Genomic DNA, 25,920 nt, shown 5'->3' with positions numbered 1-25,920 from the left:
CAGTTTTAACAGATTCTGCAAATAACAAATCAACTGCAGTCTGTTCTACTCATTTCACAAAAAATGAGAAAGCTTTTATTGTGTTCACTGTGTATAAAAGAACGGCCTTCACAGGTTACATTCTGCACAGAAATTAATGAAAAAAAATTGACCAAAACATCGATATTTAGAATACTGCGAGAGGGAATGTAAGAACCGTAAAAACGAATGTAAAACAGAAAATAAGAAATAAGACATGCGATTCAGTAGAAACCCCCTAAATTTGAGAGTTTCAAGTGCTGAAATCATCCTGTAAACCCAAAAATCACATTTTGTGTTGTAAAAACACAGGGCATGCAATGATATCTGAAGTACTGTTACCAAAAAAAAAGGGAGTATATAGCAGCATGCATTACTTATTCAAAAGCAAGCACAAAAAACGTGACTGCAAACAAATGCAAAAAAAAAAAAAAAAGCTTCTGTATAAAATATGTTAAAGCGGAACCCAAGTTCAGTGGTGTGAATCCCGACAGGGGTCTCAACAGCCCCCTGGCGCATTTATAAAGTTGCGTAATTAAAAATATTCTGTGTGTAACAAAGATAAACTGTTGATAAACAGGACCCTTATAAACTATTGGAAAATAGGTGAGAGAACTTGAGCAAACTGTACCAGGGAGGAGAACGTCAACACTTGGTTCCACTGCTCTTTTCTTTTCATTTTTTTAACGTACTGCTGCCATCGTTACACTCGCTTGGACGCGGTCCCGAAGCGCTTTCTCCAGAACCTTCTCGGATCGATCGGCCTGCGGGTCGACGTGAGGGAACAAGCCAATCACGACGCCCGCTGACACGCCCCTGCTTTGACTTCCCGCTTCTGATGGAGCGTTTGTGTCGTACCGGCACCCAAACCCCATAAGGGCACCACCACCAGCCCCCAAGGCCTGTCTGTACCCACTTAGAGCAGGCAATACCATCACACAGGGCCACAGTGCCAAATGCCGGCCCCTGATTGGACATACACAGAGATGGTGGGGGGGGGCATCGAAACTGAAATACAGCCCTTTATTATCATACTGATTATTTATGTGAGTCCATCATTCCCGTGTACAGTACATAAAAATGAAAGGATGACAGATGAGTGAAGTTCTCAGAGCTCTGTGGAAGTTCTCAGAGCGGTTCCCCGTGCCGTACCGCGGATCCGGCGCATTATAAACCAGGTTAACGCACAGCCCAGCTGGCGCGCGTTAGCGTAGCATGGAGGAGAAGCTGGGCAGGAGCCAGACCCCCGGCCTCCCCACGGGAGGATTAAGGGGGGGGGGGGGGGGGGGAACAGAGGCGAGGTGACTGGAACGTCGCCATCCTCACCTGCGGCCGGCGTTAGCGGGATAAAATGGCGGGTCCTGGCGCGAGGCCAGCCCCCGCCTCAGATCGTCACGCGGCGACGCCGTGCTGGTGACCCCCCCCACCCATCTGCCGTCCCCCCCACCCCCCACCTGCCCCACAGTTTGATTGAGAGTCCAGAGATGCAATGAAGACGCGCACAGGGATGAACATCTCAAGGCACCCGAGCTAAACATGAAGACTGAGACTCACAAACATTTCACTTGAATCCCAACTTACAGGTGATTTTTGGTTTGCTGCGAAATTCAGCCTGAACTGAAGACCTTTCAGATGAAGAGCTTGCGGTGCACGTTTGACGTCTGACTTCCAGACCTGCTGGTCTGTCCTGCAAAATGTCAAGGGGACAGTGACCAGGTGTTCCAACATCTCTGTTCCTAAAAGCCCCAGAGATGGAACACTTGGGCAGCTAACGTACACTCCTCAGAGGTATGTTAAACACAGTTCACTTGAAACCCTGTACAGCTAGCGTCATGTAACAGTGAAGAAAACAGGGATTGTCAGGGATGGGTTTCTTGTAGTTTGCTGGGGTAATTGTGTTCAGTCATCAGGGAAGACTATTGACTATTGCTGTGATAATGCGCTTAGCTGTCAGAGATGTGCATGTTTCCATGGTAATGCATTTAGTCACTGGTGACAGGCATGTAGCCATGAAAACATGCTCAGTCTCTGTTACCATGGTAATGACAGTTATTGGGAAGGGTCGCAGCAGTTGCCGTGGGAATGGTCAGTTATCAGGAATGGGCTTGTTGCAGTTGCCGTGGTAATGTTCAGTCATCGAGAGATGGGCGTGCTGCAGTTGCCGTGGTGACGCTCAGTCGTCGGGGATGGAGGTGTTGCAGTTGCCGCGGTGACGCTCAGTCGTCGGGGATGGAGGTGTTGCAGTTGCCGCGGTGACGCTCAGTCGTCGGGGATGGAGGTGTTGCAGTTGCCGTGGTAGATGTGCACCGGGCCCTCGCAGCGGTAGTACAGCTGGAAGACGTCGCCGTAGCCGTGGTCGCGCCACCAGGTGCACAGCTGGCGGTTCCAGCCGCAGGGCAGCGGGCTGAAGAGCTCGGGGTGCTCCATGCCGATCAGGCTGAAGAAGTCCTGGTCGCCCAGGTGCCCCTGCAGGTGGTACTTCTCGGCCAGCCCGGCGACCCGGCCCGGCTCCAGCAGCTGGTTGTACAGAGCCGAGCGGCGCATGGCCTCCAGGTCCAGCAGCATCACCCCGCTGTTAAAGCCCGGCTGCCCGTCCGGGGGGGGCTCGCCCACTTTGGACTTGGGGTTCTCCTTCCGGTACTGCCAGAACATGTGCCTTCAAAAACACAGAGACAGAGAGAACAGGACGGGTCAGGACCCGAAAGCAAATCAAACCAGACACCACGCTTTCCCCGAGTCTCTGAAATCTGTCCGCGCACGACAGGAAGCAGGGTGTGGTCAGAGGGGTCTGTCCGCTGGGCGAATCACGCGGGGTGCAGAGAGGCGTGACATCACACGCTGGCCTACATCACAAGAACGTCTCCGCCCCGATCACAGCCTCTCACGAAGCCCTGAAGCTCCGAAGCCAATTCCAATTTGCGTGAAAAAAAGGACAAAAACATCACTTTCTTCACTTCTTCAAATCTGCTCACGAACTGAAGACATGAAGTCCCAGAACAGAACGTTGCGTAACCCCCCAACCCCCGCCCCCTCACCCCCCACCCCAATGCTGCCAGCGCTCACACTGAATAAACTACCACTCTCAGAAGCGTCCAGAAAAAGTTAGTTTGTTCAGCTGTAGCCTTTATAGGCAGTAAAATTTGCTTATGCCACATGTGTCCGCAGAGAGCACAGGTGGGTGGAATGGCTTTCAAGGTGAGTTCGATTCGGTAGGACTGGGGACAATGGAACCCATGTACAATAGTCAGCTGTTTTACAATGTAAAGCTGTGTGTGTTGGCTCTGGATGAGCAGTGCTGATGCTGTGTATTGGATGTGCTGCAGTGGCTCGGGTGGGAGGTCAATGCTTATGGCTGTTTTGACTGGTGACATTGGACTCGGACATGGTCAGGCTGTGTTCTGACTGTGCTGCGTTGGCTCTGTGGAGGTCAGTGCTGAGGCTGTGTTTGGACTGTGCTGCGTTGGCTCTGTGGAGGTCAGTGCTGAGGCTGTGTTCTGACTGTGCTGCGTTGGCTCTGTGGAGGTCAGTGCTGAGGCTGTGTTTGGATGTGCTCATGTGGCTTCTGATGGAGGTCAGACCAAGCATGAGGCTGGGTCTGAGAATGCTGCGTGGTTGTGAGGTCAGAATCCCTAGCTTTCGTAAGTTTGAGACTGGCTGCGTTGGCTTGTGTAGGATCAGTGCTGAAGCACATGTTTTATGTGCTGCTTCACAGTCTGAGGTCAGCTGAGGCTGTGTTTGGACTGTGCTGCGTTGGCTCTGTGGAGGTCAGTGCTGAGGCTGTGTTTGGACTGTGCTGCGTTGGCTCTGTGGAGGTCAGTGCTGAGGCTGTGTTTGGACTGTGCTGCGTTGGCTCTGTGGAGGTCAGTGGTGAGGCTGTGTTTGGACTGTGCTCTATAGCTGACTTTACCATGGGGATGGGATGCATCAGACACAAGCAGCACAGGGCTGGGGTCTAAGAGAATGATGCAGTGTATTCGTAAAATCAGAAACTGCACTACATTAATTACGTTATAGTTTGGAGGATCTGGCTTGCCTTGGTTATAGTGTCATAATCTTCCCCAATGTAAAAATCTGTCAAACACATATCTTTTTTTTTTTTTTTGTACCACGCTAGCTTCACACAGTCTCACAGGTTTTACACTCCGACAGACGCTCCTGTATAGCCCCACTGTCGGCCTGTCAGTCATTTCTCTGGAGTGGGTCAAAGCACCGTCAGCACATCCAGTCACGTGTGTGTGTTCTCACACGCATCCTCGCATTCTAAAATCATGTGACCATATTTTAAATTTTTTTTTTTTGAATCTCATCCCTCGATCCTGCGCTCTGTTGAGATGGGAGCGGTATAGTGCAGAGTCTCTCTGCGGCAGTTATGATGATAAATGTGCTGAAATGCTTTTTCTGTGGCTGTCCTGCGGGTGCTGAAGTACCATTAATGTGCCTGTTTCAGGGAGGGGGCGGACGGACTAAACAACAGTAACATATTGGGGGGGGGTGGTGGGCATTGGCCAGCTTGTACCTGTCCCTGTTGCCCAGCAACAGCTCATTATGGGAAGAATGGAAGGGGTGAAGGGGGTCATAAGCTGGCAACAGCGTCGCCCCCCCCACCCCCCCAAAAGGGAAATATACCCCCCCCTTCGCAGCGTCCCCATCCATCACAAAATCAGTAACGAATCAGCAAAAACCGAAAACCAAACGTTTCATGCCTGCCGAAGAGACGTTGCCGTTCTCTTGGATTGATTTGAATCGGATCGTAGCTGAAATGTTACACAGCGGTATTGAGGTGGGATCTGTTAAAGTGTCTTCGCTGCTGGTGAGGAGATTATGGCTGAGATTCAATCACAGCCGTGAGCCCTTTAGCCCGGATTCAATCAACGCTTGTCCTTAACTTCGACGATCAATAAAAGGCAAGAAGCTTCTTTATTTTTTCTTCACATGAACAGTGTTTAGTGGTCACAGAATCCAAAACTCAACCGAGTTGGTTGAATGAAAAGTCAACGCTTGCGTTCAGGACCGGTGTTGACTGAATGCAGCCTGAACGGGCCCACAGAAGCACACGGCAGGGACACCGCGTTCAGCCGCGTGAAACAGAAGCGGAATTCTGACAACCCTCGTGTCCCACCGCAGCCTCCAGGCCCTCTCCCTGAGTGACAGTAACCAAGCGGAGTCTGACGTCTGTCGCGTCGCGTGGCACATACTCCCAAGAGCGCTCACGGGCAATCTCCACCCCCCTCTCTCCCCCCCCGATGCGCACGCACACACAACACAGCCATCTGAGCCCCCCCCCCCCCCCCCCAGAATAGTGTTATTGTGAGCCTTGTCCGTAGGGACACAGGGGACGCAGATCTGCAGTCTGCCAGTCAGCAGGTCACTGTTTAAGTGGCTCATTTCCCTGGAGGTGAAGATTGGCCCTGCCGTTTTAACCCCTCTCTCCAAAACAAAACCGAAAAAAAATTCATAATTATGCGGAACGCAGTGACTCACGCGTGATTATGCAGACCAGCGCGGAGTGGCAACTCCAAACTGGCGGGCATGAACATCGAGGCCATCCAGACAACGCCAGCGTACGGGATGTACTCGAACAGGACGTGAACGAAGCGTGGGGACTAGGAACTCTTTAAAAAAGGCCGCCCCCCCCCCCCCCATCCCATACCCGCCAGGACATCTGCTCACAATTTAATATCTTCCAGCAAATTACACTCCCCGCTTGTTCCCGCATCGCCCGCAAACTCACACACGCATCGTCACTGTTTTTATTCGGACTGCTGAAGGATCCCCAGAGGGGCCAGGCAGAGCTCTGCAAGTGTTTGTGTAAGAAAGATAAAAATCCTCTCCTGTCCATCAGCGTTAGGGCAACCACCGTCCTCTTAAGCTGAACAAAATTACACTGTTTATGAAATGCAGGGGGCCAAAGTAAACCCAGCATTCGAAAAAAAAAGTCAGCTGCCGCTTACGTTGGGTACCCCGGTGTGAGGTCAATAAGGGCAAAAACATCACACAAAAAACAAACAAAACAAAAAAACGGACGGACGTGATCTCCGAGTGTCCTTGTGGGAGGATTTTTTAATCAAATTCACATTCATTTAAACACATTAAATTTATTTAAGCTCTGAGCTCCACTGACCGGGGAGTCGTGTGAGGGTACGGAGGGTGCGGGGACGACAGGGTCAGAGCACCTGACACAGGGACGGGTGATCTGATTGGCCAGTTCGGGGGCCTAACGTCATGTTTACCTTCTGTTTGGGAACAGGCAGCGAGGGACGCTGTTCCGTCTCCTCTGATTAGCATCGGGACCGCGACGCACGGAGAGGTTTAATCTGCTCCGGCGTTTCTCCTCGCATGCCACGCTCACGCGTTTCCTCACTTCCTCTCGCATCCGTCGGCTAAATAACTCAGTAAACAGACGCGACGACCGGGGCGTGGGGGCACGCGTTCGTTCTGACGTCTGAGGAGTATTTACGTCGCCGAGGACAACCTGTACGGCGAAAAAAATCTGTTTTTTCTTCCCGGTGTCTGCCGAGCACAGCACGGTCTGGCTGTGCTAATTAAGCTCATCACCAGAAGCGATTCAGCCCAGTAAACTCACCCCCCCCCCCCACGTGTCCCCTCAAACCACCCCCGCGCCCCCGCAAACCACCTTCCCGTCCACCCGCCATATTTTCACAGGGAAGTTTGCAGCGTGGAAGTCGAACAGAAATGATTAAATCTACGATTTTCAAGAAATTTAAAATCAACCCCACCCCCCCAAGGGTGGGTAATAATCTAAAAATGTGTTTTGTTACGAAACACAAAATACCTACCCAAAAAAAAAAAAATTCTATCTGCACCTATAAACTAAAAAACTACAACCAAATTGGAGGAAGATAGGGGGACTGTGCCTACACAGCCTGTGTGCGTGTGTGTGTGTGTGTGTGTGCACGTGCATGTGTGTGCGTGAGTATCTGTGTATATATGTGTGTGCGTGTGTATATGTGCGTGCACATGTGTATGTGGGCATGTGATTGTGTATGTGCAAGTCTGTGTGTGTGTGTATGTGGGCATGTGATTGTGTATGTGCAAGTCTGTGTGTGTGTGTGTGTGTGTGTGTGTGTATACGTGCATGTTTGCGTGTGTGCATCTCGGTGTGTCTGTGTATGCATGTGTGTCTGTGAACATTTGTGTGTGTGTGTGTGTGTGCATCTGCGTGTATATGCTGCACCCTCCAAATCTCACAGAACACCATGGCAACCCACGTTAACGCCCTAAACGCGTGTGAGGCGGTGACACGCCCCTCGCACAGGGGGCCTCAGTGCATGTTTGCATGAGTCACGCAGCTCACACATGGGTCACACGTCCGTCCGCTTATCAACAGAGTTATTTCACCTCCACCAGCCGCGCTTCTCAAATAATAATTATTTTACTCCGTGTCAGATAATGAACGAAGCGGTGATTTCCACAGCCTGAGGTTTCTCCTTGAACTGAACAGTTAGCGATTAGTCATGTAAAAAAACAGGGGCCAGAACAATGCATGTTCCTGAGCAAGCCTACAGGGAACAAACCGTAGTCAAACATCCACCTTGATTCTGTTTAAACAATGAGCAGACCAAACTGCTGCTGTCAGGCTGCTATTGCCCCCACACTGGCTGGAACAAACTTGGTGTAATAATCTGAAGCGCCATCATGAAACACACAACATGGAAGTACATTCACGATCCATTTTGCAACCATTCAACAATTCCACAGCTGTTTAACTACCCCCTCAGCAACCATTCCCAAACTATTCAAAGACCATTCCACAACTATTTAACAACCACTCAGCTACAAGTTGTCTACATCCAAGCTATTGTCTTTATATCAAACTTAAATGCCCCCAAATGGGACATGGAGACTTTTCTAGGGATAATTAAGGTATTATTGAATCAAATTTCCCCACGACACTGCATCAGTCCAAGCCAGGATATTATTAAGGTTCACATTTCAATACTCATCAGTTAGATTTACAGGTCTTTCTCTCAAATCAATGCAGAAGGAGGGCCATTTTTTCTGCAATAAAACACTCAATAAGTTGGTGTGCTGGCTCCTGCGTTCTGAACCCTGAAGCTGGCCCGTCTGAAGCGCGGTTTAAATGGACGTATGGCGGTAAGCGACGGCGCACAGAAAGGCCGAAGCACCGAGCTGCCCTCAGCGCCGGGGGCAGGACGTCCCGCTCACGAGGGGTTCAGGGAGATTCGGCCACAGCGCCGGGGGCAGGACATCCCGCTCATGAAGGTTCAGGGAGATCTGGCGAGGCCGCCCATGCCCTCTGCCAGCACAGATATTATCTCTGCCTCCTTCTTCTGCTTCTACGCCGCCGCCGCTGCCGCGCTAAATTACAGATTCCGGGAATGCTCCAGCGCTTACGCACGGAATTCCACCGATCCAAAACACCCCCCCCCCGACCCACCCCGACCACCACCACCACCCCCCCCCCCCGACCTGTGGAACAGAGACTTCAAAAGAAACTCGCCACAACAACGGCGATTAGATTTACGACCAAAAGAATCCGAGCTGAAGTATGTTTAAGGGAAAAAAAAAAAAAAACTAAACAAAAGAAAGAAAGAAAAAAAAACAGGAACACGGTCTTTAAAACATTTTCATCGTGGAGGGGGGCCCTGCTGGCACGAACAGCAGCCTGCTTCCAGTAAGGGACCGAATCTCGGGGAAAATCCAGATATCTCGTACTGTAAATGACGACAACGGCTCGCGGAACATTGTTCACCTATTATGAATACACCTTCACGGCCTGATAACACAGGACAGCATGTTAAACGCTCATAAATCTTATACGCTAATTAAAAATTAAAGGGTCGATGCCAGCAGTGAGATTACCGGCATTACTGGTTAAAACAACAAACTGTGGCACCAGCAACAAAGGATTCTTTTTGGACACAAACTTTTACAAGCTGGAGGGAATAAATCCAAAAAAAAAAAAAAAAAAGGCTAATAAAAAAAATTAAACATAAAAAGTAGTGTGACATAAACCACACAGGCCTGGGGAGGATTGTTATGGCCACTGAGATTATTTGGGGTGCATCTCAAACCAGCTCAAAGCAACCCAAAGCAGTTCAAACCAGTTTAGACCAGTTCAAACCAGCTTCAGCTCAACCCCTGGAATGAAGAAGCTGTTCAGCTGTTCTGGAGACACACCTGCATGCAATATACAGTCCCAGCAGCAGAATGGACAGTGCAATATACTGCAATATATACGGTAAATATATACACCTTCTGGAAAATATGTTAAATTCCACTTTTATAAGTCCCTCTGGAAAAGATCATCTGCTAAGTGGCAATAATGTAATAAAGACATTTCACAGCAAGGTTTTCCAAACATATATTGAAATATCTGACAGCAGCAATATCCTGATAATATATTTATATTTCAATATGATCCATTTCTGTTGGGGTTTCTCAGACTCGTTCGCTCCAAAACCAGACATGTTGAGACTAATTACAAATAAAATAAGCACTACCTACCTTTAGCTTTAAGCCTGCTAAGTAACAGACAGGTAAGGAACTGAACACACAATCACGTCTACACTTTTAAGACCAGCGATTGTTAAAAAAAAAAGAAATCTTCTATTATTAAACCAGCTGAGGTACAGCAATTATATAGGAGTGTGAGGTAATTGCAACCTTAGCATACGATTATACCTCAGGTCTACAGGACCTATTTAAAGTCTTTTTTCCCATTTAACGTGTCTGTGAACGAGCAGTTACACGGCTGGGATTCATAACCCCGGCCTGATTCCACATCTTCCCTTCAGAAAACAAGACGTCTGGTTTCTGGGGGAAAAAAAGGGGCTCTTTCTTAACGTTGTATGTAATTGGAAAAAACGTTTGCTTCCAATACAAATAACAGCTAAAAGAGATGGGCAGCCACACATAGCGTGCTAACCACAGCCACACGTAGCATACTAACCACAGCCACATGTAGCATGCTAACCACAGCCACACGTAGCATGCTAATCACAGCCACATGTAGCATGCCAACCACAGCCACACGTAGCATGCTAACAACAGCCACACGTAGCAGGCTAAACAACAGCCACACATAGCATGCTAACCACAGCCACACGTAGCATGCTAATTATACCCACATGCAGCATGCTAACACCACAGCCAACACCCACAGTTACGCATGCCTAAAACACAGCAGCAACACACACGTAGCATGCTAAACACAGCCACACGTAGCATGCTAACAACAGCCATACGTAGCATGCTAACAACAGCCACACGTAGCATGCTAACCACAGCCACACGTAGCATGCTAACCACAGCCACTGGCTGCTGCACTGAATCAATCAGTGAGATTAGATGTATTGCATCCAAGCCTTCTGTCAGTTCAGGGCAACTCTGCTACATTCTTAGGCTAAATCATTATTAAATCCAAGGCCCATATGTGCATATTTTTGCAGAAACACTGGTAATCGGATACAGACAGATGTTGCAAGTAACCAAGAACAATGTGTTCCTGCCATATTTTACGCACAGTTGACTACCTTTTTTGGTCCAAAACACGCAATATGCTGAATCACTGCAATGTCTGTTAAAATTTGTTTGAAGCTGCTCTGACAGTTTAAACAGAAGAAAGAAAGCACAGCTTAACGTTTGAATCGTTACATCGCAAATATTTTCACTTCGGTAAATAACACTACTTTTTTTGTAAATGCTTATTTTATTCAACCAGGTAGGTCAACGGAGAATTCTCTCGATCTCTAAATGTAATGTAATGTAATGAGTGTGCTGTCAAATCAGGTGTAATTGGCTTACAGTCATGAGCATTTCTGAGGTGTGCTGCAATTAACTGGAGAGATTCGAGAGATTCTTCACCGCATTCTCCAACTCTTTAAAACTCAAATTCTTCAGTCAGCCACCAGATCAAAAAGGGCCCCGAGTGAATGAGAAACAGCATGGGTACTGAAACAAAGCCCCCCCCACCCCGCCGCCCCCAGACAAGCGCTTGGAGGACTCCACGGCAACAGAGCATAATCATAACTCTCAGGCATCCTGCAATTGTCTGTTTGAAAAATATGCAATTACCGCAGAGAAAAGAAGAATAAAGAGGAGAGAGGAGAGGGAATTAAAAAAAAAAAAAAGTTTTGATCATAGTTTTGGCATCTGGAATGCTTCACCAGCAGTCTGACGGAAGGTGATGTTCCAGTTGTTTTTCCTGAAATTCCAGGAACAGAGGCGGGTGGGGTGGGGTGGGGGGGTGGGGGTGTATGGGGGGGCGAGAGAGGGGGATGCTTTGCCCAGATGCTCAGACAGCACTCACACACACGCAGCCCTGGGGTGGAGCAGTCTGATGTCTGACTTTATATCTGAAGGAGTCTGAGGTGTTGCCATGACGGTGCTTAAAAGTTTTCATTAAGAAGTGATTACCCCACAACGTGGAGCGCTTTCTGCAGCTGCAATAGGAAACAACACAAAAACAAAACAGAAAAAAAGCTGCAGCAGTCTGGGCTGTGGGTGCATGTGTTTCAAACATTTCATCATCCATCTGTGCATATTGTCACGGGAACAAGACCCAGAACGTGGGGGTGGGGCAGTTTGGGGGGGGAATGGAGCATAAGAACGTTTTGTTTGCGGGACCAGGGGGGTATTTCATGAAGCAGGATTACTGAGTTAGCGAGTTAGATGGACAGTCGCGTTGGGTAAAACCCGAAACAGCTCTTTTTACTTTAGTCCAAGTTCCATGTTCTACACCCCTGCCTGTGTGGGTGGCTGAATGGGAGGGGGGGGGGGGTCGGAAGGGGAAGCAGTGGGGCGGGCGGGGCCAGAGCAGCTGTATTTTTGTCGGGGAACCCCCCCTCCCCCCCCCCATGCTGCGTACAGAGTGGGGGGGTGCACTCCCGGGTGCATCCGCGGCCTTGCGTAACGTCAGCGCTAAAAATGGGACGCGGGCTTTAAAAATTAAAAGGTTGTGGCTCCGGAAAGCAAGGCGAGATTTAGCATCTTTTCCAGCGGTTAATTTTTTAGTAGGAGGACGTGAGCCGCATGCCAGAGGAGGGAAAAGGGAGGATGGAAGAAAAGTCCAAATTTGGGGGGGGCGCAAACAACTCAGGGGGGGGTGGGAGAGTACAGCCTATACTGGGCAGCAGGGAGAGAACAGCCCATACAGTAGGGAGTGTGACAGAACAGCCCATAGAGGAGGGAGTGTGACAGAACAGCCCATAGAGGAGGGAGTGAGAGAGAACAGCCCATAGAGGGGGGTCAGAGAGAACAGCCTGTACCCCTTTACTCAACAAGGCCCTACAGGCATTCAGCCAGACACCTAAACTTGTTATTAACCGCGGGTCCTTCTGCTCAGACCTCACTGAAAGCACCCAGCACTGAGTGAGAACCCACTCACCTCAGCGCTCCGAAGTCCCAGCTGACTCAGAACCATATTACCCACAATTCCGTGTCTCCAGATCACAGAGCCGCCGCCTGGGTACGGCTGGAGGGCCACTCAGAGCACTTCAGAAACGCCACTCTGAAGAGCTTCGGCTACTGAGGAGCGCTAAAACGCAGAAGGCGTGCATCTGGACCCCAGCGCGGAACCGATGGGCCATTCTGCCACTCAGAGGGGCGGGGGGGGCAGCAGGGTAACAGGTGGGGGGGAGGGGGCTCTTCTCAGCTAACAGGTGGCCTAGAGCAGCTCATGAGCCAAAAAGAGGCCGGACTGCCCAGGACGCTCTCTGTCCAAACTGCGCTTTTCAGTTTCAGGCTGTTCTCCCTGTTGCCGTAGCGAAAGGCGTGATTGACATGTACAAACAGAGCGCTGGAGCCGGGGGCAGAGCCCGGCAGGTCCGGCCGGGGAGGGCGGCGGTGTAGTATAATGGGTAAGGAGTTGGTCTTGTAGCGTAAAGGTCACAGGTTCGATTCCCATGTTGGACACTGGCGTTGTACCCTTGAGCGAGGCACTTAACCTGCATTGCTTCAGTATATGTATGCAGCTGTATAAATGGATGCCCTGTAAATGGTGTTTGTAAAACGTTGTGTAAGTCGCTCTGGACAAGAGCGTCTGCTAAATGCCTGTAATGCAATTTAATGTACTAGCGGGGTTGAAGAGCCGGTCCCACACAGCAGCCACACACACTGAGGAAATCTCGGCCATTAAGATGCGTTATCAACACTTCCTCTCTGGAGGAAACCACCCCCCCTCCCTAACACTGCAGCACTCAGCCCAGCACAAACAGCGCTGTGACACACAGCCGGAACATTGGCCTGCTCCCGGTCTCTAGAGGCCAGCGGCTGTAGGACAGGAGGGGGGCTCAGGGAGAACAGGAGGGGGGGCTCGGGGAACAGGAGTGGGGGCTCAGGGAGAAAGGAGGGGGGCTCGGGGAACAGGAGTGGGGCTCAGGGAACAGGAGTGGGGGCTCAGGGGAACAGGATGGGCTCAGGGGAACAGGGGGGCTTGGGGAACAGGAGTGGGGGCTCGGAGAACAGGAGGGGCTCGGGGAGAACAGGAGGGGGGGCTCAGGGAGAACAGGAGGGGGCTCGGGAGAACAGGGGGGCTCGGGAGAACGGAGGGGCTCGGGGAACAGGAGGGGGGCTCGGGAGAACAGGAGGGGGGCTCGGGAGAACAGGAGGGGGCTCAGGGAGAACAGGAGGGGGGGCTCGGGGAGAACAGGAGGGGGTTCGGGAGAACAGGAGGGCTCGGGGAACAGGAGTGGGGGCTCGGGGAACAGGAGTGGGGGCTCAGGAGTGGGGGCTCGGGGAACAGGAGTGGGGGCTCAGGGCAACAGGAGTGGGGCTCGGGGAACAGGAGTGGGGCTCAGGGAACAGGAGTGCGGGTACGAGCAGACAGACTCCCAGCACACTGGCTCAGACCGTAGGGCCGGATAAAGAACAGGAGAATCAGGGGAGAGGCTGTTCCTGACTGAACGCTGCGGATGCTTCTGGCCTCCTGTTGCTAAGTTACCTTCTCTCTGCGGGCTGGGTGTGAAATGGGGGTCACAGAACCGCGACTGTGTCTACCACCTGCTCTCATTGCACGCTACCTGCTGATCTGGATAACCTGCTCCCTGTGTTACAGGTGGTTGCAGGTACAGGTTCCTGCCGCTGGTTCTGACAGGCAGAGCAGCTGTCTCTCCGCAGAACGGCTTGTTACTGCTCTTTGCAGACGGCAGACAGCAGATGTGGGAAACCACGTCTGCGTTTCAGCGCCAAGCAGCCAGCCAGAAGCACGAGCTGCTTCACTACCGAGCGCCTGGTCTCACTCAGTACACTGCCAGGATGCTCAGGAGAAACAGACTGCACCGGGGGGAGGGAGAAGGAACAGCCAATACCGGGGGGAGGGAGAGGGAACAGCCAATACCGGGGGGAGGGAGAGGGAACAGCCAATGCCGGAATGTTAATCTGTCAGGAATCCCTTACGGCAGATTGGCTGGTTCTGGCATGCTGTTACTGCATTGGCTGGTTCAGGTATGTTGTTGCCGGATTGGCTGGTTCCTGTGTGCTGTTGCTGGATTAGCTGGTTCTGGCATGCTGTTGCTGGATTGGCTGGTTTAGGCGTGCTGTTACTAGTTTTGCTGGTTTTGGCATGCTGTCGCTGGATTGGCTGATTCTGGCATGCTGTCGCTGGATTGGCTGGTTTTGGCATGCTGTTGCCGGATTGGCTGGCTCCTATGTGCTGTTGCTGGATTGGCTGGTTTTGGCATGCTGTTGCTGGATTGGCTGGTTTTGGCATGCTGTCGCTGGATTGGCTGGTTTTGGCATGCTGTCGCCGGATTGGCTAGCTCCTATGCACTGTTGCTGGATTGGCTGGTTTTGGCATGCTGTCGCCGGATTGGCCGGGGCCTCCCGCACGTGCAGGCTGGCTCGAGTGGAAGAGCAATCGGGCCTGAAGGCTGATAAATATCCGTGTTTACAGAAACAGGCTCCTCCCCACTGGAGCTGCCAGGGAGGCTGGCACACCGCATGGGCATCGCGCCCATCACGGGAAAAACAGCCAGTGGGGCTGCCACCCTGGAGAGGAGGAAGGGATGGGGGAGCCATAGCAACGGCCTCCCAGTCAGATCCATAACGTCCATAACATCAGTAACGTCTATAATGTCAGTAACGTTTGTAACATCAGTAACGTCGATAATGTCAGTAACGGCCGTAATGTCAGTAACCTTGTAACATATGTAACGCCCACGTCAGAGAGCTCTGTGACACTGAGCACGACAGGCGTAGCGGTGGCACCGCCAGTCTGAGTCAAAGCTCAGTTCTGTAACGTACGATATAACCAGCACAAGCCAGACAAAGGTAATTTAGTGCCTGGAACTGCAGTCAGCACGACCAGATCTGCAGTCATCGGCCACAAAGAGACTGTGCAGGAACCACACCTGTGGGGGAGATCCCACATCCGCCCGTCTGCTGCTACCTGCACACCTGTAATCACCATCCAACTGCCAATTAACTTAACAGCCGGCAGAAGCTTTCAGGCACAGCTATACAAATGCGTCTGTTCTGTCCCCTGGCGCCCCTAGTGGTGGAATGAGCTCCCTGGCTCCATGTCAGGATATCAAGAGTCTGCTTGTTTTCCGCGACAGACTGAAAACTCACCCATTTACGCTCCATCTTGGCTCAACTACAGCTGACCCCGTCAAGAGAAAACTCACCAGTTTATGCTCCATCTTGGCTCAGCTACATCTGAACCCGTCATGAGAAAACTCACCAGTTTGTGCTCCATCTTGGCTCAACTACATCTGAACCCGTCATGAGAAAACTCACCAGTTTATGCTCCATCTTGGCTCAACTACAGCTGAACTCATCATGAGAAAACTCACCAGTTTATGCTCCATCTTGGCTCAACTACAGCCAAACCTATTATGGGATTATTACCCTGACAAAAGCTACCCTTCATGTGCCCTAAGACCCATTCCCTACCGAAAGCACAACATCCTCCATCTTCCTCTTGCACCTGCTTGTACCAATTACATTTTCAACCAAACAAAGGCCTCTCAGTTAGCCACACAGCACTGCATGGCCACGGACTGCAAGCTGCACTATCCACCCTGGTGACCCCACACGAACCCAAGAGAGGCCTTCTCATCCTCCAATCAGAGGGCTCGTCTGTGATACCCACCGCACATACAGCTGGCTGGACTGTAAGCAGATAATCTCAATGGGAGGGATAGTCTGATTTCCCTGTGACATGTAAATGCTCCAGTAACGAGGCTGATCCCAACCAAGGCCACATGCTTGTGATTTTCCCCACTCGAGAGCATTTCTGGAAAAATAGAATTACTTTACAGTACTCAGCAGAGTCTCTTAATTCTGAGGGACTAGCACAAAGCGGTTTATAACACACAACCCATTTATGTGGCTGCATATTTACAGAAGCAGTTCGGGTTAAGCACCTTGCACATGGGCACAATGGCAGTGCCTCACTTACGAATCGAACCTGCAACCTCTGAGTTACGAAACCCACTTCTCTAACTGTTATACTGTATCACGCCGCTGGCCTGACATCAAAGACAGAACCCTTTGGCGAAAACGAAAGAAAAAGGAGGGGTTGAATGCGTAATTTTTTCGACTGAAGTTCCCATGACGATTTTCAAAGCGAAACGGTTTCTGGCGAAGATGATGAAACCCGGACTGAAGGTCTGACGTGACACGGCACGCCTGAAAGCTGAAAGAGAGCTCACCTGTCAGTCAGCGGGGGAAGGGGGAATAAAGGTTTGAGACGCAGGGACGAACACTTCCATTAGAGGGAAGCGCCTGTTATCAACGACCGACACGCAGACATCCGCGTAAGCATCAAAACGCCTGATTGCTCTCTTTGGTTTTTATACCCGACAGCGCACTGTCAGCAGCAGACAGATAGACGGACGGAGGGAGGGATGGAAGCCCGTCTCTCGGGTGGGGGGGGGGGGGGCATCCCGTGAGAGGTCCTCACAACCTGTGTGTGTTTACACTGTAAGCTGGTGTAGCGTGGGGGGGGGTGGGGGAAATCAGCCAGAGGTGGGCCCACCTGTCGCTGCCTTTGTCTCTGAGCAGGTGAAGCAGAGATTAGGGGGCACAAGCCAATCAGCTTTCGGCTCACACACCACAAACAAAGATCAAAGGGAGACACAGCTGCTCGACACGACTTCGCAAAAACAGGTTCTTCCGTTATCCGCTCAACATTAAACTACCTCAGTCAGCCCAAAATGCTGTCCATTAGACGGAGGTTTAAGGGTGGCGAGGACGTTATGACAGATTAAACAATGGAACAAAGTGAGGAAATTAAACTCTGGGGGAAGTGCGTTGTCCTTGTCATAACATTCGAAGGAATACCTTTGAGGTCAGACAGACCCCCTTTTCCTTGTCCAAGTCCTCGTAAGTGCACTACAGCACATTCATCTTCAGCGTGCTGTGTTTGAGGGAAACATGGAGAGCTCAAAGACTGCGCAGTGATGGATTATGTTTGGGTTCATTATTTCATCTCTTTCCCCCTGTACTGCACGCTCGGCTTCTTCTGCGTCAAGCAGGAGAAATTTTCCCCTGACATGGAGAGGGCAAAACGGAAGAGCCAGAAGCCTGGTAATTAAATTCCCTCCCCCCACTAATGAGCTCCCTACTGCCAGTCATTTTCAGAGGAGAACCCACATCCGGAGAATGGAAAGAAGCTAGTGCTTCATTAGGGCACTGGTGTGGGTGGCAGGCAATGTAGATATTGTAGACTGTGATGTCATAATACCGAGGAGTGCTGGCACTGTGATGCCACAGGGCTAAGGGCAGCTGGCTTTGTGACGTCATAGGGCTGAATGCAGCTGGCATTGTGATGTCACAACCACCCCAACATTATTCCAAACTCCTTGCATTTTTTTCACTTTCAGTAGAACTCTTTTTAGTTTTCTTTCTCGTGCACCTCAGAGGTCGCCAAGCAATTTGAAGACAAGCTGCCGCACTTGTCCTGACTCAGGGTTCTTTTCTGAAACAGGTGTGCGTGGCTGTGACAGGGCTTCGGACTGTTTCGGGAGGAAAGCGCAGCTGCAATGAACACAGGTTTCAGGGTGGTGATTTTCAGAGCCGCTGTGTCAGCACGCACGTCTGGAAGAGAAGCTGGGTCGCCCCCGGCAACAATTACGTGCTCCACCCCAGCAACAGGAGGTGCCCCACCCTAGCAACAGAGCCAGTCCCTGTGTGTATATTTTGTCTTCCCTGTTGACGCAGCAGGGATACAGTCTCTCAAACGCTTGCTGGTGGCTTGATAGTGCCCCCCCCCGCCACGGCCCCCCCCACCATGTCTGCAGTCTGCACCTCATTCAGTTTCTGTGAGAAAATGCACCCTCTTCTCAGGACGTCCTATGAGACCTGGCGTTTCTCAAAAGCGCCTGTGATGACAGGTTACGTTCGGGACTTTGGGGGATGCCTGCGTCTGGCAACAAACATTTAGGCTGCCGGCACTGGGGTCAATTTCAATTCAGCCAATTTCAGAAAATTAATCGAAATTCAAATAATTACTTAAAAATTATGGTAAGCTTTTTTGCCAATTAATTAATTAATTGAATTTCACATTTCCAGAATTTACATTGAGATGTAAATGACCCCCTCAGCCCCAGTGCTGGGCAGTACGGAGGACTGATTGACAGCTCACTTCTCCTTCTCCAAGAACAGACTGGGTAACAGAGCTCTGAAAGAGCCTGATTAAAATAACCCAGTTTGACTCACCAGGCAGACCATGAATCCGGACTAACAGGGAACAAAATGGTGGTCAGAACTGTGAGCTCTCCATACAGCAGGGTGATTAATGCTGCAGCAGCAGAGACTCGCAGAGCACACAGGCGGGGGGGTGGGGGGAGGGGGGGGGTGGTTTTATACAACTGCCCCCAAACCAGAGGAACTGCACCATGGAACCATCAGAAAAGGAACACCAGGGATCCACTCTCACACGTACAGTATGGTGTGGAAAACGTGGTGAGTCGCGATTGGGGGGGGCGGGGTGGTGTTGGGTGGGGTAGTGTGAACAGCAGCTTTGCTTACAGCAGCCTTACCGCCACCAGCAGCCACACGCGCGCCCCTCCGCACCTGACTTCCTGTTTGAAGGCGCTGGGCTTAGCGGCTGTCTAGACAGAATGGCGAGGCGGCTCGTTTGGCGTGGGCGGTATAATCACCTGGAGAACGAGGATGGGGGCAGTGGGGGGGGTGGGGGGGGCGGGGGGTGGGGGGGGCCCACTCCATGCAGGTCTGACAGCGTAAAAAAAAAACTTTATACAGCTGGGTATTTTACTGGAGCAGCTCAGGACAGGTTAAGGGAACAACGGCAGTGCCCCCCACTTGGGAATCGAACCTGCAAACTCGAATGATGCAAACCCAGTTCTCTAACCGTACTGCTACACTGCTGGGTGGCACCACTGCCAACTACAGATCATGGCATATAAGACCAATGGCCCTGGCAGGGTACAGTGTATTGACCTCATGCCAACCTGAGGAGGGGGTGGGGGGGGGTTAGGGTTAGGGGGTCTAATCCCATTTAGCTCAGTAACATAAGGGTGCTGTGGGGGGGGGTTATACCTCCTGTCCCACGGCTGGGTTCTGGCCCAGCAGAGGGGTAAAGGCGGACCCGGGTGAGGATCTGGAATCGGAAAACGATCCTGCAGGACGGAGTCATACGAAAGTAAAGTTTCACTTCACCTCAGGTCCACGTGATCACTGTTCGGACTGGAGTCCATTTCACAATGGGTCCGCAGGGATTTCCATATGTACCGAGCGTAAAGGGCATTACAGTCATTAAACTCCCAACGAGCTCACAGCACTGCCAGCAGATCAGCACAAAACTCTAATCCCCGTGACGGTGTTGCATTCTGTCAATAAACACTTTAGCAATGCAGCAACACAGCTACAATAAAAACAAATAAAAAATATTCCAGAACATTATATACGCTCGGCTGGGCTCCTATTTCTATTTATTTTTTGGCTTGCAAGGTTAATAATAAATCTGTGAATACACAGCTGACCGCTTCTGAGTGAGCATTCTGAGAGAGGGTTCTGAGAGAGAGGGTTCTGAGTGAGAGGGTTCTGAGAGAGGGTTCTGAGTGAGCATTCTGAGAGAGGGTTCTGAGAGAGAGGGTTCTGAGTGAGAGGGTTCTGAGAGAGGGTTCTAAGAGAGAGCGTTCTGAGTGAGGGTTCTAAGAGAGAGGGTTCTGAGAGAGGGTTCTGAGAGAGGGTTCTGAGTGAGGGTTCTGAGTGAGGGTTCTGAGAGAGGGTTCTGAGAGAGGGTTCTGAGTGAGGATTCTGAGTGAGAGGGTTCTGAGAGAGGGTTCTAAGAGAGAGCGTTCTGAGTGAGGGTTCTGAGAGAGGGTTCTGAGAGAGGGTTCTGAGAGAGAGGGTTCTGAGAGAGAGGGTTCTGAGAGAGAGCGTTCTGAGTGAGGGTTCTGAGAGAGGGTTCTGAGACAGAGGGTTCTAAGAGAGAGCGTTCTAAGAGAGAGCGTTCTGAGTGAGGGTCCTGAGAGAGGGTTCTAAGAGAGGGTTTTGAGTGAGGGCTCTAGGAGAGAGGGTTCTGAGTGAGGGTTGTGAGAGAGCGAGTGCAGAGTGTACTGGACTTGTGCAGAGGATTTGGACCAGGGCTGGGGTTCCCTACGGCAGAGAAGTGGGTTCTTTTGGGGAAGTGGGTTCAGCTTCTGTTAGGACTCTTAATTCCTGTCATCCTCAGCCTCCCTAGACAGCTCTCTATCCCTCTCTCCTCTCCCTCTCTCATTCTCTCTCCCTCCCTCTTGCTCTCTCTCTCTTTCTCCCTCCCTCTCGTTCTCTCCCTCTAACCTCTCATTCTCTCTCCCTCCCTCTTGCTCTCTCTACCTCTCCCTTCCTCCCTCTCGTTCTCTCTCTCTCTGTCTCTCTCTCTTTCCCTCCCTCCCTCCTTCCCTTTCATTCCTACTGCCTCTCTCGCCCCCCTCTCTCTCTCTCTCGTTCTCTCTCTCTCTTGGCAGGCAGGGGAACGCAGGACAGGAATCAAACCTCTTTTACTGCACGTTTTATGGAGCGAAACAAACGGCGGACAATTTTTAAAAATTAATTCTCAGGCTGCCTTTTCACGTAACGAGAACGAAACATAAATTATTAATCCCGCTGAACGCTCTGTGAGGAGAGGCACAGGAGACGATAATTTTGATACATTACACGATATTAAGTTCACTTAGCCGAAGCCGTTATACACAGAGAGTTACAATGCAGGAGAAAATAAGAGCATTTGCCGGGATATGTGATAAGCACATATATCTCTGTCGCCACCCCCTGTCCCTGCAAAAGTTTATATGACCCCCTGGGGGGGCGGATTCTATCCGTCAGTCACCCACAGCCCGCCCCCCCCCCCCACCCCCCACCCCCCCCACGAGAGCATGGAACACTGGGCTGACATAAACAAATCTGTGTTCTTTTTCAGTTTGAACACACACACACACACACGCACATGCACGCACACACTCACCTCACATACACTCACACACACACAAACACACACACACACACACACACACACACACACACACACACTCACACACACACAGAGAAGCATGAGAAGGAGAAGCAGTGTGGAAAGCCCCAGACTCAGGGCGGAAGTGTCGGAAGGCCAAACATTAAACAGGAAATCAGAACGGACACTTCCTGCGGCTGCAGAGGCCAGACGGAGAGAGGTCGGCCTGACCGTGACATTTCAGCCGCGCCATGGCAACTGGTGGCCCGCGTACCCCCCCGAGCCACATGCTGGGGAGGGTTTGTTTGGGACCCCCAGGCTGGATCCGGCACAGACACACTCCCCTCAGGAGCAGCATTATCATTACCTCACACGCCCCTCATTTGGGGTAGGAGCCAACACCCGGGCTCGGCCAAAGATGGTGCACAACGCAAGATGCAAATGTTGCAGTGAAAGCCAACGAAGAAGCCAACGGGTGGTCACATTTCATTTCAGTCTCACCGCTCTCTTTCCCTCTCTCTCTGCACACCTGCACTCCCGGACTCACAGAGACACTCACCTGTGTACAGAATTCTGCCATTTCTCTCGTTTTTAGTGATGAACTGCACACTAAAAAATTGTGCTTTTTCCCTTCTGAGAAATGTGCCACGTCAAGAGAGCTCAAGAGTTAAAACTACACCAATCTAAATGCATAAATGAATACAAATAGGGGCTTGCCAGACCACTATGACTGAAATATCACTGTCAATATGTACATTATACCCAGGTTCCATACTGGCATCACAAAGACATTGTGCTCAAACGCACAACTTCTCACGTACGGCAGGAGAGTGGGCCTTCATATCCACCCTATCAGCAACGGCGTACGACCACGCGCACCTCTGACCTTCATTATTTATTATTTACTCATCACCCATTCAGCAGCCCGGGTGCGATTAGCATAAGCCAAGGTCAGAGCGAGCGAGCGAGCGCACGGAGGGCTTATCGGCGTTAATGGCAGCGCGCAGAAATGCGCTTACGGAAATCCGCGCTGAGCGTTTCTGAAGGATTTGCGCTGCGTTCACAAGGGTGGAAGACGAGCGGAAAGAGAGAGAGAGAGAGAGAGAGAGAGAGAGAGAGCGGGCTCGCATTAACAGGGTCCAGGAGGAGGTGAAGAGCTCAGGGTGGGGTTAAGGCCACGGAATCAGCTGTGCAGCTGGCTCTACCGCCCCCTAGGGGACACCAGAAGCATTACACGCCTCCTCTGACTGCACATTTCTGTCTGGTTGACCAAATTCCCTCATCCTCACAAGTAGAGGGGAAAAGAAAAAAAAAGACAAGACAACTCGAGCAAAGCAAAGCTGTATCGACAATTTGTACAGTTTGTGCTCGCTGAGATTTTTTGGCAAGAACTCCCGAATATTTCTTGAGATTTTTCTGTGAAGGGTAAAAGACAAAAGGAAATGCTTAGCTGACAGCGCTGAGGGTTGTCTCTCACACCAGGGAGAAGGAGCAGAGCGCATTTTAAACAGGAGTGGATTTCTGCGCAGTCCGCACAGTCAGAGCGCCCCAGAGTCACGAACGTGCGCCCCAGGGACCAGAGGGAACGGAGCAGACCCCCGGCCCGCCCGAGAGGGACGTGCGTCGGGCTCTAAACTCAATTAAAACCGGTAATTGCACTGAGCCTCGGGCCATTTGCATTTACGCTGACGTGCGCATTTTTTTTTTTTTCCAAAGAATAAACTGACAGGCACCGCCAGAGGGAATGTCACTGAAGCCCCCCCCCCCCCAAACCTTCCCCCCACTTCATGCTGACAGTTTTTGAAGCGGCTGAAGCCCACAGGTGCTCCGGCATGGCGGGGCATCGAGCACGGAGACGGGGGGGGGCGTTTAGGGAACGCGCTGCAGACGGAAATGTGCTGCAGTCGTGCAGTGCTGACAGGGTGAGATTTAGGGATGTGTTCAGGGTGAAACTGGCATGCTTAAGCAGTGTTTTGCCTATGGCACCACAGCATTAATACAGCTAAGGGTGCACCCGCCAGCCCTCTGGTACAGCTACCTTGGGACATCAACCCCCACCCCCCTACACTGTACTTACCTGTGTAAGGTGTACTTCTACCCCAATGAGTGTGGGGTGTGCCTGTGCACACCTGAGTGTGGGGTATACCTGTGCACACCTGAGTGTGGGGTATACCTGTGCATACCTGAGTGTGGGGTATACCTGTGCATACCTGAGTGTGGGGTATACCTGTGCGCACCTGAGTGTGGGGTATACCTGTGCGCACCTGAGTGTGGGGTATACCTGTGCATACCTGAGTGTGGGGTATGCCTGTGCACACCTGAGTGTCAGGTATACATGTGCACATCTGAGTGTGGGGTACACCTGTATGCACCTGAATGTGAAACGTACCTGTACACCGGCTGCAGCTCGGGGCCGATTCCGATCACAGCTCCGGGCGGGAAGTGGGAGAATTCCTGAAACAGATCCCGGATGTTGCTCCGGAACTTCAGGTCCAGGTCCAGCTGCACGATGCGCTTCATTTCTGGGCGGGGGAAAAAAAAACAGCGGAGAGAGAGAGGGACCGTGTCCCAATCAGCACACTCTACTATTGAGTACATTCTCTAAATGTAGTGTAGTGACAATACCAGGATAATGTCCTTATTTCTGGGGGTTTTGCTGAGTACACTTGAGAGCATAATATTCAGGAAGTAAAAAAAACATTTTGGCCCCATGAATATGATGTGCAGCTTCGCTTTACAAACGAGGCACAGCTTAGCTGATGTTTCCTTTCAACAACAGCAGCCACACATCAGCCTGGTCGCACAAGGACGGGACGTCTCGTGACAATTCCACAGCACGGTTGGAAAACAGCATGGGGATATTTCTTGCATTCTTCCCATTGCATACTAAAACGTGCGCACTACACAGTATGCAGTATGCTTAGTAGACAGTACATACTTTAAGAACGCAGCAGTTAGGAGGCTGATTTGCACACAGCCAGTGACCGAGTGGGGGTTGGGGGGGGTGGGGGGGTCAACATGATTGACAGCTCTGCTAGCCAATGTGCTGACTGGGGTCAGGCTCTTTGGCAAGCAGCTCTGTCACAATGAAAAAAGCACAAACTACATTCTGACGCTAGCATTACCGGGCTACATACTGCTCACATAATGCGGCTGTCCCAGAAAGAACAGGGCACGGATGAGGCTAAGCTGCTGGCCGACGGACAATGGGGCTGACTGACAAGCCGGGACAGGGCGAGCGCGCTGCCAATGGGCCAGGCTACACTCTGTCCAAACAGGCTGTGAAAACAGACCCCAATCTGCCTTTCAGCCCGTTTTGCTCCTCTCCAAACAAGGATGTCCCCAACACAAAGCCAGGGAACATGACGCCACTGCCAATAAAAAAAAAGAACAAAGCAGCCATCAACATTTTGTTGATACTAACATGACGACATGCACAGGCCATCTACAAAAAAAATGATTATGCAAGTGAATTTTCATTGACAAACCTTTGACAAATGAGTCATAGCCACACTGACTCTGGCTCTTAGTTTAAAAGGGGGTGGTCCAGTTTCTGTGGTTTTTAAAAAATATTTCAGTTTTTAGAGTACATATCTCAGTGGCACGCACACACAAGTCTGTGAAGACCTGATTGCTATAGAGCATTTATCTATCATCGCTGTAAAAGCAACTTCTAAGTCACTTGAAGTGCGCACACTTGCTTAAGATCAAAATGCCCTACACTCCCACTGTCATGCTGAAACGCTAGCGGGTTATCAGTAAGTTCTGCAAGTACCCAAGATATCCTTCACACCACACAAAGACTGTCTGGTCCAATCAAAAACACACCCTGGAACTGATAATAATGGCACTCTTTAAAAACAATAAATAAATAAAATCTCCAGAAAGACCCATCCCATTTAAACAGACAGACAGTTTTGCCCATTTGCTCAGGAAGCGTGAAGGCGAATGCTTTCTAGGTGTTGCTGTATGAGTGCCAACAGTCCAGCTGGGCAGGGACAGCCCAGCATTATTACAGGGAGAAGCTTCCGGAAGGTTCCGGAAGGCAGAGCAGAGGCGAGACTCGGGTCCCCGTGAGCACATGGCCGCGCTGGACCAAGGGCTGTTTTGATTGGCCGGCTGGCTGACCGGTTGACTCGACTCATTTCACAGCTGTTTTCAGGCTCCAGAGAAAGGTGATTTCTCTGAAACAAAGATGGCTGCCGCCACTGAGGCAGAGCCAAACCAGGTCAAACCAGGCCAAACCAGGTCAAACCAAGCCAAACCAGGCCAGACCAGGGCAAACCAAGCCAAACCAGGCCACACCAGGGCAAACCAAGCCAAACCAGACCACACCAGGGCAAACCAAGCCAAACCAGGCAAGACCAGGTTAAATCAGGCCAGACCAGGGCAAACCATGCCAAACGAGGCCAGACCAGGCCAAACCAAGCCAGACCAGACCAGGGGAAACCAGGTCAAACCTGTTTTGCTACAGGTTTGGTGACAGTGGGGGCAAGATAAAAAAATCTCTGGATGGACCT

General features: G+C 51.0%; 1 protein-coding gene across 6 annotated transcripts in view; it reads right to left on the bottom strand.

Annotated features, from left to right (window-relative positions):
* Window positions 1-683: 683 nt before the first annotated feature.
* The window catches only part of xxylt1 (xyloside xylosyltransferase 1), a 52,391-nt gene continuing 27,154 nt past the window's right edge, over window positions 684-25,920 (bottom strand). For all 6 annotated transcript variants that reach the window (XM_064330042.1, XM_064330039.1, XM_064330038.1 and 3 more), the window contains exons 4-5: window positions 23,790-23,922; window positions 684-2,674 (exon numbers count right to left, since the gene is read on the bottom strand). In XM_064330042.1, the coding sequence (XP_064186112.1) occupies window positions 2,278-2,674; window positions 23,790-23,922 (530 nt within the window). In that variant the 3' untranslated portion in view covers window positions 684-2,277. The remainder of the gene's footprint in view (window positions 2,675-23,789; window positions 23,923-25,920) is intronic.

The sequence above is a fragment of the Anguilla rostrata genome, chromosome 4, assembly GCF_018555375.3.
Source record: "Anguilla rostrata isolate EN2019 chromosome 4, ASM1855537v3, whole genome shotgun sequence".
NCBI classification, from domain to species: domain Eukaryota; kingdom Metazoa; phylum Chordata; class Actinopteri; order Anguilliformes; family Anguillidae; genus Anguilla; species Anguilla rostrata.
This window is presented reverse-complemented; position numbering and strand designations above follow the sequence as displayed.